This window comes from Salvelinus sp. IW2-2015, linkage group LG32 (assembly GCF_002910315.2).
Source record: "Salvelinus sp. IW2-2015 linkage group LG32, ASM291031v2, whole genome shotgun sequence".
Lineage (NCBI taxonomy): Eukaryota > Metazoa > Chordata > Actinopteri > Salmoniformes > Salmonidae > Salvelinus > Salvelinus sp. IW2-2015.
The window spans coordinates 18,377,586-18,392,330 of record NC_036871.1 but is presented as its reverse complement, the minus strand read 5'-3'; the positions used below and the strand labels follow the sequence as shown (position 1 = coordinate 18,392,330).

General features: G+C 41.3%; 2 protein-coding genes across 2 annotated transcripts in view; both read right to left on the bottom strand.

Annotated features, from left to right (window-relative positions):
* The window catches only part of mfsd8l1 (major facilitator superfamily domain containing 8-like 1), a 21,774-nt gene extending 14,342 nt beyond the window's left edge, over positions 1 to 7,432 (bottom strand). Inside the window, 7 exon segments of the mRNA XM_070436677.1 lie at positions 1 to 35; positions 395 to 474; positions 1,115 to 1,234; positions 1,485 to 1,547; positions 4,624 to 4,809; positions 6,829 to 6,909; positions 7,262 to 7,432. The exon segment at positions 1 to 35 is cut by the window's left edge and continues 53 nt beyond it. Coding sequence (XP_070292778.1) covers positions 1 to 35; positions 395 to 474; positions 1,115 to 1,234; positions 1,485 to 1,547; positions 4,624 to 4,809; positions 6,829 to 6,904 — 560 coding nt within the window. The 5' untranslated portion in view covers positions 6,905 to 6,909; positions 7,262 to 7,432.
* Positions 7,433 to 10,673: 3,241 nt separating this feature from the next.
* On the bottom strand, positions 10,674 to 12,963 carry polr2h (RNA polymerase II, I and III subunit H). Its single transcript, XM_023978119.2, has 6 exons — positions 12,769 to 12,963; positions 11,864 to 11,956; positions 11,660 to 11,743; positions 11,443 to 11,536; positions 11,255 to 11,338; positions 10,674 to 11,029 (listed from the first exon to the last, which is right to left on the bottom strand). The coding sequence occupies exons 2-6, from the start codon at positions 11,934 to 11,936 to the stop codon at positions 10,912 to 10,914; spliced, it is 453 nt and encodes a 150-aa protein (XP_023833887.1). The 5' UTR covers positions 11,937 to 11,956; positions 12,769 to 12,963; the 3' UTR covers positions 10,674 to 10,911.
* Between the last annotated feature and the right edge of the window lie 1,782 nt (positions 12,964 to 14,745).

Below are 14,745 nucleotides of genomic sequence, written 5' to 3'. Positions count from 1 at the left end.
AGCTGGAGGAGGGTCCACATCAAGCACATAAAAAGCTGTGAAAAGGGATAGTCTTGCGGTTAGAGCAGCCAACTGGTATTTACAGGTTTCAAATCACCGTATGGGGCATTCTGTTTTAACAAAAACACCCACATGAACAAACCAGACATTTTAACCAGTTTGTTCATATAGTTCTACCTCGTTTGTGACCTAAGTCCCAATTCAAACTAAGTTTTATTTACAAATTATATACACATTTATAACATCTCATGTAAGCATTCAATTTCTCTCAATAAAATATGACAGAACAAAGCCTATAGATAAGATACTGTATGTTGTCTTACTACACGTGATGTTACCATATAACTATTTTACTGTGAAGAGAGGAGAAATTATTCAGTTGTTAATGTCTTACCCCAGGTGCAGTGTACTTGTTCACCACGAACGGCCCCAACTTGAAGTCACAAAGCCTCAGGAAGAGATTCAATACYGGACCTGTGTGTGATGAGGGACATCATGAGACCGACCCTTACACTAACAGAGACATAGGTGGGTGCGTTCCAGGTAGTCTTTTTCACAGTCCTGCTGCACATGTCAGAATACGGCAAAAGACATTAAAAACAATTCAAGGCATTGTGAGAGCAGAGGCCAAAATACACGGTAGGAGTGTTGATCTAGGATCAGTTGAGCATTTTAGATCATAATAAATATGATTATTATGGACAAGGTGGATCTGATCCTAGATACTACTCTGAGGAGCTTTATGAATACAGGCCCTGGTTAGCAGCAGGACTGCAAGAAAACAAAAAAAGACAACCTTGAACATCTCCATAAACCGAGTAAATGCCAACATGCTATGAAGCAGAATCGCATTACTGGAAACAACGCTGTTCTAGAGGGCTGCCCTGGTTGTGGCCAGATATATTTTGAGTTGTGTCAGGAACAAGTTTAGCATTTCCGCTAAGCCTAAATTCTCCTAACCTGCTATGTTAATTATCCTAACCTGCTACAAAAAGTAATTATGTACTCCATCTGGTCAAAACCAGGCCTGCACGCAGAACAGCGTGCGTTTCCAAAAACACGATACACCCTACTATGAATGGCACAAAGGAAGCAGACGGACAACAGCACTGACCAATCATTAGGCCAATCTGTCGGCACGCCATGACCGATGCGAACACGGCGGAGCGGTCCTTGTGGGCTGTGCATCGGCCCATGAAGCCAAAGATGGACGAACCCGCACCTGTACCAACACCTTTGGGAGCAGACCACGTACACGTTAGCAACATGGAGGTTTAGCATTAAAACAGGTGCAATAATTCTGAATGTCAGAACTTTTTTTTCTAAAAGTCCATTTTAGAGTGGCCACAAGCATGTCATTTTTACTCTAAAAAAGACAGACAAAACAAAAATGTTGATTAGGCTATAATCTAAATAATCTGGTAAATAAAAAGTCCTTTACAGCTCAAAACCACATTGCTCTAGTAGTATATGGGTAGTCTCACCTGCCACTAGTCTGCTAAAGATCAAAAGCCACTTGGAGTAGCCCATGAAATACATGAAGTTACCTAGAAGACAACATGAAAAACATGACGTTACCTAGACGACAACATGCCATTACCTAAAGGACAACATAATGTTACCTAGAGGACATGAAATACATGACGTTACCTAGAGGACATGAAATACATGACAACGTGAAAACACATGAAGTTGCCTGGAGGACAAAGACAAATGTCAGGGTAGAACGTCACAGTAGAACGACCAGGGACCATGAGTATCAAGCATCAGAGGAGTGCTGATCTAGGATCAGGTCCACCCTGTCCATGTAATCATATTCATTGTGATCTACAAGGCAAAACTGATCACAAATCAGCAATCCTACTGAGCCGATTGATACATACGACCCCAAGTAGTAAAAGGTAGACCCGGGTATCTTAGTGCCTTCAGAAAATATTCATACGATGAAGGAGAAAGGAAACCGTACGTAAGCTTATTAAAGATCCGTGATACTATCAAGAGCAGTGTGCGGTTTCCTTTTTCCTTCATCTTGTTCAACTGTTACCATGCACCTGCAAAAAAAGATTGCTCAGATGTGCGAGTGCCTTTTGAATTTAGAAAATATTCATACCTTGACTTAAATCACATTTTGTTGTTACAGCCTGAATTCAATTGATCCCCCCCCCTCGTAGAACTAAGGAACTGAGGGCCTACTTAAAATATTTTCAGCCTCCTGAGGGGGGAGAGKGGCATTGTCATGCCTTCTTAAATGACTGTGTTGGGGTGTGTGTGGACCACGTTAATTCTTTAGTGATGTGGACACAGGAACTTGAAGCTCTCGACCCGCTCCTCTACAGCCCCGTCGATGGGGGGGGGGGGCGTGCTAGGCCCTCAGTTTCCGGTAGTCCACAATCAGCTCCTTTGTCTTGCAGTCTTTGAGGGAGAAGTTGAATGCAATAGAGATACAGATCCACAGATGACGCTATGCAAATTGGAGTGGGTCTGGGATGATGGCGTTGATGTGAGCCATGACCAGCCTTTCAAAGTATTTCATGGCTACAGATGTGAGTGCTATGGGGCGGTAGTCATCTGGACAGGTTACTTCGGCGTTCTAGGGCACAAGGACTACAGTGGTTTACTTGAAACATTTAGGTATTACAGACTMGGTCAGGTAGAAGTTGAAAATGTCAGTGAAGACACTTACCAGTTGGTCAGCGCATGCTCAAAGTACACGTCCTGGTAATCCGTCTGGCCCTGCGGCCTTGTGAATGTTGACCTGTTTAAAAGGTCTTACTCACATCGGCTGCGGAGAGCGTGGTCACAGTCGTCCAGAACAGCAGGTACACTCATGTATAGTTTAGTGTTGCTAGCATCGAAGTGAGAATAGAAGGTATTTAGCGCTCGGGTATGCTCGAGTCACTGGACAGCTCACAGCTGGGTTTACCCCTTCCCCTCGATCTTAGTCCTGTATTGATGCTTTGCCTGTTTGATGGTTCGGATGGCATAGCGGGATTTCTTATACGTGTCCAGATTAGTGTCCCGCTCCTCGAAAGCAGCAGCTCTAGCATTTAGCGCGGTGCGGATGTTGCCTGTAATCCATGGCTACTAGTTGGAATAAGTACGTACGGGCATTGTAGGGACGATGTCGTCGATGCACTTATTAATGAAGCCGGTGGACTGATGTGGTGAACTCAATGCCATCAGATGAATCCCAGAACATATACCAGTCTGTGCTAGCCAAACAGCCCTGTAGTTTAGCATCCGCTTCATCGGACCACTTTCATATTGAGTGAGTCACTGGTACTTCCCGATTTACTTTTTGCTTGTAAACAGGAATCTGGAGGAAATAATTATGGTCAGATTTGCCAAATGTAAGGCGAGGGAGAGCTTTGTCTCTGTGTGGAGTAAATGTAACGGATGTGAAATCGCTAGCTAGTTAGCGGTGGTGCGCGCTAATAGCGTTTCAATCGGTTACGTCACTCGCTTTGAGACCTTGAAGTAGTGGTTCCCCTTGCTCTGCAAGGGCCGCAGCTTTTGTGGAGTGATGGGTAACGATGCTTCGTGGGCGACCGTTGTTGATGTGTGCAGAGGGTCCCTGGTTCGCGCCCGGGTCGGGGCGAGGGGACGCCGTAAAGTTATACTGTTACATAAAGGTGATCTAGAGTAACATGCTGGTAGAAATTAGGTAAAACAGATTTCAGTTTCCCTGCATTAAAGTCCCCGGCCACTAGGAGTGCAACCTCTCGGTGAGCATTTTCTTGTTGGCATATGGCACTATACAGCTCGTTGACAGCAGTCTTAGTGCCAGCATCGGTTTGTGGTGGCATATAGACCGCAACAATAAAATAGATGAAAACCACTCTTCGTAAATAGTATTGTCTACAGCTTATAATGAGGTATTCTAACTCACGAGCTGAACCTAGAGACTTCCTTCATATTACAGATAGCACACCAGCTGCTAACAAAGACACATACCCCCCTCCCCTGAGCTTCCCCGACGCTGCAGTTCTGTCGATGTAAAGAATAAAAACAGATTGATTTACATTTATAATGTCCTTGTTCAGCCATGACTGAGAAACATTGGATATTAGAGTTCAGAGCACGTTAATAGGACAATCTCGAACAGAGCTCATCCAATTTATTCTCCAGCGATTGCACGTTCACCAATAGAACAGTGAGTAGAGGTGATTTATCCTTTCTCCGATGTAGTCTCGTTCCGCATGTCTGCCTCAAAAGCGCCGTCTCCTTCGAGTGTCGAGATTTGGTCCGGATCCYGGATCATAATCGTATGTCTTTCACCTCCGACTTATTGAAATAGAAGTCCTCATCCAAATCAAGGTTAGTGATAGCTATTTCTGATGTCCAGACACTATTTTCAGTCATAAGAAATGATTGTGGAAACATTATGTACAAAAAACAAAAAGATTACCACAAAAATGTTAATTGCACAATTGGTCAGGAGCCTGTAAAACAGACACCATTCCCTCCGGCACCATTCTTAGGTATATTACCCTCTGGAAGGACAGGTTGAATTGTCTCCATATTGCTTACACCTGCTGAATCATAAGATCTACAAAAGTGCCTAAGGGGTAAGAGTTAAGGGTTGATTTTGGATTCTGGGTAAGCTATCAGAGAATAACTTACCGACAATTTCAAAGAGGTTTGCAAACAGGATTATCTTCTTGGTGGCGTGTGTCTTGTCAGACCAGTAGCCAAACCAGGGGCCCGAGAGGAGACCAGACAGACTGAATGCCGATAGGCKCAGACCCAGGAAGTAAGGCGCTGCCCCCAGAGTCTGCAGGTACCTCCATATCGTGGGCAAGATAACAGCTGGAGAGAGGGGGGCATGGAATAAAATATTTGCTCCTTTAGTTCCTCCATTTACGCTGAACAGAGTTTAATCCAACACATTTTAAACATAATTGAAATGGACAGAAACAAAGCACTTTCTGAAACTCGTCATTCTATACTTGTTCTGAGAAATTAAGGCTATTCCATGCGAGAAATTGCCAAGAAACTGAAGATCTCGTACAACGCTGTGTACTACTCCCTTCACAGAACAGCGCAAACTGTCACTAACCAGAATAGAAAGAATGGGAGGCCCCGGTGCATAACTGAGCAAGAGGAAAAGTACATTAGTGTCTAGTTTGAGAAACAGACGCCTCAAGTCCTCAACTGGCAGCTTCATTAAATAGACTGGTGTTTTGCCGGTACTATTTAATGAAGCTGCCAGTTGAGGACTTGTGAGGCATCTGTTTCTCAAACTACACACTAATGTACTTGTCCTCTTGCTCAGTTGTGCAATCCCAATCCTATTCTGGTTAGCGCTGTTATGTGAAGGAAGTAGTACACAGCGTTGTACGAGATCTTCAGTTTCTTAACAATTTCTCACATGGAATAGCCTTCATTTCTCAGAACAAGAATAGACTGACGAGTTTCAGAAGAAAGTGCTATGTTTCTGGCCATTTTGAACCTGTAATCGAACCCACAAATGCTGATGCTTAAGATACAACTAGTCTAAAAGAGGCCAGTTTTTTTGCTTCTTTAATCAGAACAGTTTTCAGCTGTGCTAACATAATTGCAAAAGGGGTTTCTAATGATCAATACGCCTTTTAAAATTATAAACTTGGATTAGCTAACACAACGTGCCATCGGAACACAGGAGTGACGGTTGCTGATAACGGGCGTCTGTACGCCTATGTAGATATTCCATAAAAAAAATATGCCGTTTCCAGCTACAATAGTAATTTAAAAAACTTTAAATGTCTACACTGTATTTCGAAACAATTTGATGTTATTTTAAATGGACAAAAAAAAAGGGACATTTCTAAGTGACCCCAAAATCTTTAACCGTAGTGCATGTCTGGGAGTAAGGCTAACTACAGTCACTTTCACAAAATGGAAGTCAATGATGACAGAAACGCTTGCATGTGGCCTGACTGACTTGCACTTGTGTGTGTGTGTCTTCCGAAATCATGCACAATGAAGCTAAAGCGTGGCTGAATCTGGAGTGCAAACCACAAGTGACCAGGGGAAACAACATCAACGGTTTCCATAGCTCTTATATTATCTGACGTCGAGACCGATCCTCTCCTCTGGATTCCAAGGTTTAAATTGTTTGCGGAAACCTGTCACCCTCTTTACATGACTACATGACTTACATGGCTCCCAATGGAACTAAGGATTGTGTCGCGACATCGATTTCCTCATCCAGTCACAAACAGTAGTTTATTAAATCTGCCCAAAGAGCATCCTACTCGCGAACTCATGTTTACATTTTACCTGGCTAATAATAACAATTATCCAACATAAATAGGCCTATCAATGAYGTACCAAAAAAATGTATGATAAGAATAGAAACGCTTAATGAAACTCTGTAGGGAGGTTATTTGCCGATCAGTGCAGCAACACTTGAAAGACAATTGTTCAGGTCTAAAAACACTTCATTCCCATTTGAACATTAGGCAATACAATGCATGTGGAATGTGCTGTAAAAATCTGATGAACTGACATGAAGCCAAGAGCAGAAATGAGTTAATGAGCAGGCGTAAAGTAGTGGAGGTAAGGGAGTCATTAGGAAATCAATTGGCCTTTACAAACCCCATGTTTCCGGGCATAAAAAAAAATTACTCATAACCTCGACACCTGGTCAACAAAAAGTAACAGCAGTAAACTGCAACAAACGAAAATAAGTGACATTCTCTGACCGGGTACACAAGTCATATCAGTGTAGTACTCAAATGTTAGCTTCAGTTGAATGTGCATTTTTAATCTACATTGTAAAATGTTCGCATAGGCTACAGTAACCACAACACACAAGTTGTTGTGATAAAATAAAATCATACTTACCATATTCCATTCCACTTAGAAGAAAGATAAGTCCAATTGTGAAGTAAGTCATCTTTTTTTTCCGTTTATTCTCCATCGTGCCTGTTATTTCATGTGTCAATTAATATTTTATTTTGTTGTAGTGCTATCGTTATTCATCAATGTTATTGTTGTTCGCAATTGGAAGCAGTTTGCTGAGTAAATTAATCCAGAGGACAGTGCGTCCAATTAAAATCCATCGCAAGTTCCTTGAGGTTGTTCTCTTACATTTAGCAAATTCTTTAAATTATACGTATTTTTTTTACCATTAAATATTAAATCAGCATCTCATCAGGTTACCAGCGACTGGAACCCAGTGTAAACCATGTGATTTCGAGATGCACTGTCCAATGCATAATACAATCTGCGAGACTGCAAAGGACTCATCGTCAGAATACGTAGTTCTTGAACTCACCCTTCAACTAATGACTTAAATTTGCCGCTCCCAAATTGTTGGTTTTATGTGCAGTGTAAACTATGCAGCGACTACAGCTGAAGGGTATTTTAAGTAAACCAGAAACTACTTTCAGTAGAACGTCTGCCAAAGCATGGAAACGCAAATTAGTGACAGCACGACACAATCCCAATGTTTATATCTTCGAGCTCACTTCCGGTTGTCAGGATGAGTGTAGAATAAAAATATATATTTTTCAACATACATGTTAGATTTCTGTGGGGAAATAATATTAATAATATGCCTGAATACACTTTAACTGAATGGCTACAATAACTATTAATAATAGCCTAATACAGTGTTTCCCAAACTCGATCGTTTAGGTTTTTGCCGTAGCATTACACAGCTGATTCAAATAATTAAGTAATCATCAAGCTTAATTTGAATCAGCGGTTCAGTGCTACGGCTAAAAACCAAAACGTGCACCCCTTGGGGTCCCCAGGACCGAGTTTGGGAACCCTGGCGAAATAATAATAAAATCAATGGCTTTATATAATATTATCCTAAAATAGAATTCAGACTTTTCCCAATTTGGGAAACAGTGATTTTATCACGTTTTCTTAGGAACTTATTGGGACCAAAATACACTATGAATGGAAGTCACACCTGGATGACAAAATAGCTGAAAAACATGTTTATAGACTGTTTTTTTATATATTTTTTATCTTAAGTGCTTGCCAAATCTCCATTCACATTTCCTCATTGCTATTGCAAGCATTTCAGCCAACAAACCTTTAACAAAACATAAGTTACATTTGAGCATGTGATGTGTCTAAACTCTAATAAAAAAGCATGAGCTGGCAAATTATTTAGTGTAGAGGTGCTGACTAACAGTAAATAAACTGGACGCTATAGAAACAAAGAGAATTGCACACTCCATATGTATAACCTCCCAGGTATTTATTGTGTAAAAAAAACACCAACGTTTCAGCATCACTTTGTATTCTTCTGGGTGAAATTAACATGAGTAGGCCTAGTTAGTCTTTGACAAGAGACAACACTTTTTCCCCCAATCTGTGGAGCTGGGAGAGAAAAGGCTAGACATTATCCAGTAATGGAATAAAAACACTGATTCTGTCCGTCCTCCCAAACCAGGTGGTCACATCGTTGACGTTGACCCAGTCCTGTGACTTCCATTACGACTGAAACTGAGAGGGCTGTGTTTGCACACATTGCCGCTTTCAGGCGCACATTTAATTCAATTTCAATCTGCAGAGTCTCCACATTTATTTGCTGCCATGCAAGCGAATATCAAATCAAATCAAATCAAATMTTATTAGTCACATACACATGGTTAGCAGATGTTAATGCGAGTGTAGCGAAATGCTTGTGCTTCTAGTTCCGACAATGCAGTAATAAACCATGCCCCCCAGGCATGTTGCCGACATGACAGATATGGAGAAAAATCCATTCATGACAATTCCAAGGGTGGCAATGTGTACTGGTTTCCATCTTTCATTTTATCAGTGACAGTTAAACTGACAAAATTCATTACTTTACAAGAATTTGCATGCATAATACACACCGAGTGACCAGGGGAATCCAGGTGAAAGCTATGATCCCTTATTGAAGTCGCTTGTTAAATCCACTTCAAACAGTGTAGATGAAGGGGAGGAGACAGGTTAAAGAACGATTTTTCAGCCTTGAGATAATTGAGACATGGATTGTGTYTCAAATCCAATTTGGATTTGTCACATGCACCAAATACAACAGGTGTAGACCTTACAGTGAAATGCTTACTTACAAGACCTTAACCAACAATGCAGTTTTAAGAAAATACACAAAAAAAAGTAAGAGATAAAAAAATTAAGGAGCAGCAGTAAATAACAATATGGAGGCTATATACAGGGGGTACTGGTACAGAGTCAATGTGGAGGCTATATACAAGGGGTACCGGTACAGAGTCAATGTGTAGGCTATATACAGGGGGTACCGGTACAGAGTCAATGTGGAGGCTATATACAGGGGGTACCGTACAGTAGTCAATTGTGGAGACTATATACAGGGGGTACCGGTACAGAGTCAATGTGGAGCATATATACAGGGGGTACGGTACAGAGTCAATGTGGAGGCTATATACAGGGGGTACCGGTACAGAGTCAATGTGGACAATATACAGGGGGTACCGGTACAGAGTCGTGGAGGCTATTACAGGGGGTACAGAGTCAATGTGGAGGCTATAAACAGGGGGTACCGGTACAGAGTCACTGTGGAGGCTATATACAGGGGGTACAGAGTCAATGTGGAGGCTATATACAGGGGGTACCGGTACAGAGTCAATGTGGAGGCTATATACAGGGGGTACAGAGTCAATGTGGAGGCTTACAGGGGGTACCGGTACAGAGTCAATGTGTGGGAGCACCAGTGTCGAGGTAATTGAGGTAGTTATGTACATGCAGGTAGGGTTATTAAAGTGGCTATGCATAGATAACAGAATAACAGCAGCGTAAGGCAGGGGGCAAATAGTCTGGGTAGACATTTCATTAGCTGTCTTGTGTGCCATTCAGAAGGTGAATGGGTAAGACAAAAGATAAGTGCCTTTGAACGGTGTATGGCAGTAGGTGCCAGGCGCAGCAGTTTGAGTGTGTCAAGAACAGCAATGCTGCTGGGTTTTTCACACTAAGTTTCTCGTGTATGAAGAATGGTTCACCACAGAAAAAACATCCAGCCAACTTGACACAGTGAAAAGCATTGTAGTAAACAATGGGCCAGCATCCCTGTGGATTGCTCGACACCTTGTAGAGTCCATGCCCAGAAGAATCGAGGCTGTTCTGAGGGCAGAAGTATGTGCTACTCAATATTAGGAAGGTGTTCCTAATATTTTGTACACTGTGTATATGACCTTACACAAATTTAAGAAAACGTTTGAAATTAAGTTTCAGTCAAATATATCAGTTCGGGCTTCTTGCGGTCCATTTGCAGCCGACAAATGATTTGCAATTATGTTCCAGCCCCCTGACCATGCGCTCCAAAAAATAATATATTTGTTATTTATGACTGGAAAAAAATGTATTTTTTAATTTTTTGGTAATAATTTATATATTATTCTTTTTAAAATCGGCCCAAAGCTAAATCTAGTTGATGATCCCTGCGTCACAGCTTTCTCAATCATCTTTCCTTGTGCCTCATCCACAAAATGCATTGGAGGACATGGTCAAAAGGGAGAGACCTTGGAACTTCTCCAATGCGTTGAGAAAGAGGTAATGAAAGATCCCCGAGGAAGAACAAATGAGAAAGCGATTGTTACATATCAGAGGCATGTCTGTTTTACACAACATTATTTTATCTGAACATTCCCCAACATTGTATAATAGAATATAAAGTAACATTGAAACTAGCTCTCTATATAGAGTAAGTGCACACCACATACAGATTATCAAAAAACATCTTTATTTACACCACTTTGCTTTACGGTCTCTCTAGTCTCTCTCTTTTGAAGAATCTAACATCACAAAAAAATAAAAAAAATAAAACATTCTACTGCTTCAAAGTGTCTTTAAAGATGGACATCCTCTCCACATTTTTCATACAGAATCCAAATGTACAGTAGCAGCCTCCATTTCAGGGGGTACTGTAGACAGAGGAGCCGCTGTGGTCACACTGGGGGCAGTCTAGAAGGCCAGTTTCTTCATAAGCAGGTAGACTCGGGAGTCCACTTCAAAGCCGTGCAGATTGTTGGCATCACCTTGTAGCCTCATCAGTAGGCCTCCGTAAGACACATAGGCAGAGCTGGATGGAGGAAGGACAGCGCGCAAACACACACACCATTAATAATTGTGCTGTGGTCTAAATGAAGGAGTATACATTGGACAAAAACAGACAAGAGCTGAATGCGCAAGAAAACTTTTTTGAAAGAAAATAATAATTTCCTGAATTAATGAGTTGATTATTTTCCTTTCCCATTCCTACTAAAACTTATGTTTGATTGAACATCACTGCTGGATTGTCACTCACAGACGTGTTGCTGCTTCCGTAGAGGTCTCGTCACCCTCAATCTTGTATACCTTGCCATACATCACATAGTCAAACTGATCCGCCCTGACAGAGAGAAACACGGTTCAGACAAACCAGTTTCCAGGAAATCAATGTAGCCCAATATCAATGTATTCTCCATCCAACACAGCAGTTTCACAATAATATACCTGGATGGCCGATCATCCTGTGGATTATATTCCCCATCGTCAGGAGTTCCATCTTCATATAGCGTGCTGGCTATTACCAATCTGAACTTGTCACCTAGAGGGATAGTTGGAAATGCATAAAATATCCAAAACAGGCTGCTACAACAGCAATCAAGTTCACATTTTACTTAAACGATTTTATTAGAAATTAGACAAGACACATTCACACGTCACTTACCAAGGTCAACAGGATAGATCTGAATGTTTACATCCAAGATGAGGTCCATCTTGAAGGACTCACTTTCACAGTGCAGACGAGAAACTGAAGCAAAGATAAACCACAATAAATGATCGTAGCTACTACATAATGCAGCCAAATGTATTTATACATTTGAGACATGAAGTGCTGTAAAGCTAGCCTAAGCTTATTCCAAACTCTCACCTCTGTCAAATTTCATCCCATCTGGATCGATGTCTTTCACATCAAAGATGTCCTCAAACAATATCCCAGCCATGTCTGTTCTGGTCTAGTGCCCTGGTCAATGAAACACAGAAAACCCATCCAGCTTACACTTTACTTTGTGCTGGTAGCTAGCCAAATCATAGAAGCTAACGCGTCTATTGATGAACGCATCTTCTTCTATTGATAAACAGCAATATGTCCATGTTACAGCGCTTGTTTACAGAAGACTAGCGGTAACCGCCAGTGATAACTATGCTGCGTTCAAAACAGGGAACACGGAAAAATACGAGGTCAATTAATGACGTCAGTGGTGTTCAGGTCGGAGGTCTAGAAAAAGGACCGAGTTGGGTGACGGTTCAAATCAATTTTTCCAGAGTTTGAGCGCGGCATTAACTATCTAGCGTGTCCTGAACACCTGTGATTCGTCAACTGGAGGCACACAGCATATGGATCGGTGCAAATGTGCTTATGTTAAAGTATAACTTACGTGTATATATATATTTCTTATTATAAAGATTTTCTTTCTGATGTTTCAAAATCCGTTTCGCTAGCGATGTTTGACAGTGTCTGAATTGTAGTTTACATGGCCAGCCATGGCAAAGTAAACCTAGAGGCTAACGTTACTGTTAGCTAAATTTAGTCGCAATGCTTCTGTGCATCTGACCACCATTTCTATTACCTTTTACTTTTTACTAGCTAGTTACAGTAGCTAACTATAACGAGCATTGTCCACCCATGACGCCAATGTAATCATTTTTGATTATAGCTAGTTAAGTTTACAAAATACCTACATGGCTCATGCGACTCAAAGCATCACTGGTTAGCGAGCTAAATCGGCATATTTAGCAAGTTAGCTTGGCGACAGCAACAACTTAATCACTTACCTCGATTAAGTGAATATTCCTTTTTTTACGTTTTTTTTCCGCTAGCTATAGTTGTTCCAATAAGGACAATTGTGATTAATATGTGCTGAATAACCTAAATCAAACATGAATTACTGTGCCGCGCTGAGAAAACGTGCTCGATATTTGAACTCTAGCTATTTACTTCCGACAATATTCGGAAGTGAGTCTGTGCTATGTGGCATCCTTGGGACGCCCTACTTCTTCTTTAAAGTTTTATGGCAGACTACACCCATTGGTGTATTGCCGCCACCTACTGTTCGGGGCATTGAAACAAAACAAAGATAAAATAGAAATTCGGGTGCATGTTCACCACCACAATTGCAGCATTTCGGCACAACTGGCATATAAGAATTCTCCCGTCTACATACACTTGACACCACGGGAGGTTGGTGGCACCTTAATTGGGGAGGATGGACTCACAGTAATGGCTGGCGCGGAATGGGTGGAATGGTATAAAATACATATGGTTTCCGTGTGTTTGATGCCATTCCATTTGMTCCGTTTCAGCCATTATTATGAGCTGTCCTCACCTCAACAGTCCTCACTACTTGACACAAATAGTTTACATATATCACACTGCATGGGTTTGGGCACAAAGGCTTCCACAGGGAATCTCATACAACCCAAATACATGTGAGAAGGGAGAGACTATTCATTAAAAAAACTATAGAATGGATGGAGTGGTGCTTCCGCACTTCATCTACCATGCGGGTCAGTTCTTGTGCATCAACCACTTGATCCATTGGGACACCCTACCACATTGAAGTTGACATTAAAAATGGTTTAGATTAGGGCTAGGGATGCCGGATAGCACTGATCAGATGGGAAGTGGGCTGACAAAGGAGATTTATTTTTTTAAATATTGTAGCGACCTTATCAAGTGAGATGTTATTGGTCACATACACGTGTTTAGCAGATGTTATTGCGGGTGTAGCGAAATGCTTGTGTTTCTAACTCCAACAGTGCAGTAATATCTAACGATTCACAACAATACAGACAACATAAACGTAAAAGAATGGAAATAAGGAATATATAGATATTAGGATGAACAATGTTGGAGTGGCATTAACTAAAATACAGTAGAATACAATACAGTATATACATATGAGATGAGTAAAGCAAAAATATGTAAACATTATTCAAGTGACTAGTGTTCCGTTATTAAAGTGGACAGTGATTTCAAGTCTATATGTATATACGGCAGCAGCCTCTAAGGTGCAGGGTTACGTAACCATGTGGAAGCCGCCTAGTGATGGCTATTTAGCCCAACACATAGCAACCTCGTCATGGGGTTCGGACCTCTTGTCGTAATGGTTAAGGTGTTGGCTTGATAGTCACTGTACCTGGGTTTTAGTCTCAGTCGGGGCTACAATATCTTTGAACTAATAGTCATTGTTGGGGAATTATTACACCAAATCAACTTCACTCTGAAAGTGAACCTAGACTCAAAAGCTATTAGAACTAAAACAAAAATATCATTTTTTGTGCTAAAACTATTTACTGAGCCAAGTAATTTAAACCTCTTCTCAACCTAAAGATGCAACCTCAAAATGTAAAAAACAAATAATGTAATTGTTCACTGATCAACTGGCCAAGACCCACACCAGTGTCTGTGCAGAGACGACAGCTGCAGCTGTCCCAGCCTCCTAAACAGTTGTCCAGTGGATTAAACATTAAATAAAGGATTGTGATTTCCAGTGGAGGCTGCTGAGGGGTGGATGGCTCATAATAAGAGCCCGAACAGAGCATATGGAATGACATCAAACACATGGAAGCCATGTATTTGTTACCGTTCCACTGATTCCACTCCAGCTTTTCCCACAAGCCCGTTCCTCCCAAATGAAGGTGCCACCAACCTTCTGTGGTGATTTCACATACTACTATTTGAATTGAATGTTCATGGCCCACCACAGATCACATACGTCAAAACATATAACTTCCTTTGGTTATCATTGT

What these genes read in the sequence shown, in the direction of transcription:
- polr2h (XM_023978119.2), bottom strand. Translation starts at nt 11,936, where the DNA reads ATGGCTGGGATATTGTTTGAGGACATCTTTGATGTGAAAGACATCGAT. An exon ending in TGGGATGAAATTTGACAGAG is followed by an intron (nt 11,744 to 11,863) that starts GTGAGAGTTTGG and finishes TCTTTGCTTCAG; the next exon opens with TTTCTCGTCTGCACTGTGAA. An exon ending in CAGGATGATCGGCCATCCAG is followed by an intron (nt 11,339 to 11,442) that starts GTATATTATTGT and finishes TCTCTCTGTCAG; the next exon opens with GGCGGATCAGTTTGACTATG.